Here is a 1,760-nt window from a genome sequence, read left to right as displayed (position 1 = left end):
GCTCCAGGGGTCAGAATACCTCCTCCGCCCCGCCAGCCCCGACCAACGCGTCCCCGCCCTCCACGTCGTGCCAGCAGCAGGGCTACCAGAGGCAGAGCCACGGCTCCTCCCCCGTGTGGGACCCCGGCTCGCTGGTCCGCATCCCGCCCCCGCCCTCCCACGAGCGCTCCCTCTCCGCCTACAGCGGCGGGCACCGAGCGAGCGCCGAGTACCTGAGGAACGAAGACATTGCCACCAAACACCACGAGAGTGCCATGAGGGACAGCGACACGTCCATCTCCATCCCCTCGGTAGACCACGAGGAGCTGGAGCGCTCTTTCAGCGGCTTTAGCATCTCTCAGTCCAAAGAGAATTTGGACATCCTTAACAACGGTTGCTATGCAGCCGTGGCCAAAATCAGACCCTACATTGCAGAAGGGGAATCGGACACCGATTCTGACCTCTGCACACCCTGCGGGCCTCCTCCCAGGTCGGCCACGGGTGAGGGACCCTTCAGTGACATGGGCTGGTCAGCCCCCAGGCAGTGAAGACTTCTCGCCATCGCCGAGCCACGTCCGAGCACCGGCGGCTGCCCGCTCCAGCTGCCCACGCGTCGAACTTCTCGAGGAGATGGACAGCTAAGGTTTTCCTCCTTCTAGGACACCCTTAGCTGGCAGAGACTTCCTTGCAGCTTACTCTGGGGGGTGGGACGAGCAGGCGTGAGCCTGCGTTTGTGGAAGAGGTCATGGTGGTGAGCGAACTGGAGCCGTCAAGTCCGGATTTCTTTCATACTCTCTTTCTAAGATCATTAGGTGAAATTGTTTCACGGTGCAGGGTAGGCAAGTTGCATTTCTTGGGAATCTTCAGAAGTGGCAGGGCAGGAATAAATCACCCAGCCAGGGCTTTTGGAGGTCCCAGTAACTGGTGGCTGACAAGCATTAGGTGGGAATTGCCACGTCACAGCACTGGTGATTACACCTTCAGGTATTTTTGAGTCAAAAATGAACATGTGTCTGTTTCTGGCTTAGATTTCAGGCCACGTGTAATTGCCAAGGGGTTGTTCCTCTGTGGTTCCTCATTAACCATCAGGAAGGTGGCATAATTCCAATATAATACATGGAAAATTTGTGTAGGTCCCTGGAGGAGAGGGAGGTTGGCTGGGAATATTTGCATGAACGTGGGATGTTGGCCTCAGATCGAGAGAGGTTAGGAGACCACTTTGAACCAGAACAATTTGGGAATGATCCCTTCTTAGGAAAGTGAAATACTCAGATCTACGAGCATGAGCGCAAGAGGGGAGACAACCCCAGGGCAGAGAAATGAGACAGGGGAGGAGGACATGAGACTATGGGGCTGGAATTTTGTTTCTTAAACCATGTATTATATTTAATTATCTCTCCTCCCATTGACAACGGACCTGGAGGTGCTTTGGAAGCAAAGGCAAACCAAAGGCAACCCCTCTGGAGGGCTGCCGTGGGGTGAAGCCGTTCTCACGGCCAACAGTTGAAGCCGTTCTGGTGGCCACAGCCACCAGGCCAAAGGGAGAGGGTGGATATGCAAGATGCTGTGGTCCCCGAGTTGCTGCGAGTTAAGTGCTGAGCTCCACCCTGTTGAAGCCGTGCTGGTCAGAGCGGGCACTTTTCTTACAGTTTGCATTGTGCCTGAACACTTTTGCACACACTACGCCCCGTGAAAATCTTCCCTTTCTTCTTCTGCCCTGCCAAGGATCTCACACCCGTGTTCTTGGGACCTCCTTTGGTTTTGTTTGGATCCCTCAAGCT

General features: G+C 55.2%; 1 protein-coding gene across 1 annotated transcript in view; it reads left to right on the top strand.

Annotated features, from left to right (window-relative positions):
- Positions 1-527, top strand: part of KCNQ2 (potassium voltage-gated channel, KQT-like subfamily, member 2) — a gene marked incomplete at its 5' end in the record, with an annotated part of 43,134 nt that extends 42,607 nt beyond the window's left edge. Inside the window, 1 exon segment of the mRNA XM_008946752.1 lies at positions 1-527. This exon segment is cut by the window's left edge and continues 10 nt beyond it. Within this exon segment, the coding sequence (XP_008945000.1) occupies positions 1-527 (527 nt within the window).
- Between the last annotated feature and the right edge of the window lie 1,233 nt (positions 528-1,760).

Source organism: Merops nubicus, unplaced genomic scaffold (assembly GCF_000691845.1).
Source record: "Merops nubicus isolate BGI_N331 unplaced genomic scaffold, ASM69184v1 scaffold1009, whole genome shotgun sequence".
Lineage (NCBI taxonomy): Eukaryota > Metazoa > Chordata > Aves > Coraciiformes > Meropidae > Merops > Merops nubicus.
The sequence above is the reverse complement of the archived record's forward strand: the minus strand, read 5'-3'. Positions and strand labels throughout refer to the sequence as shown.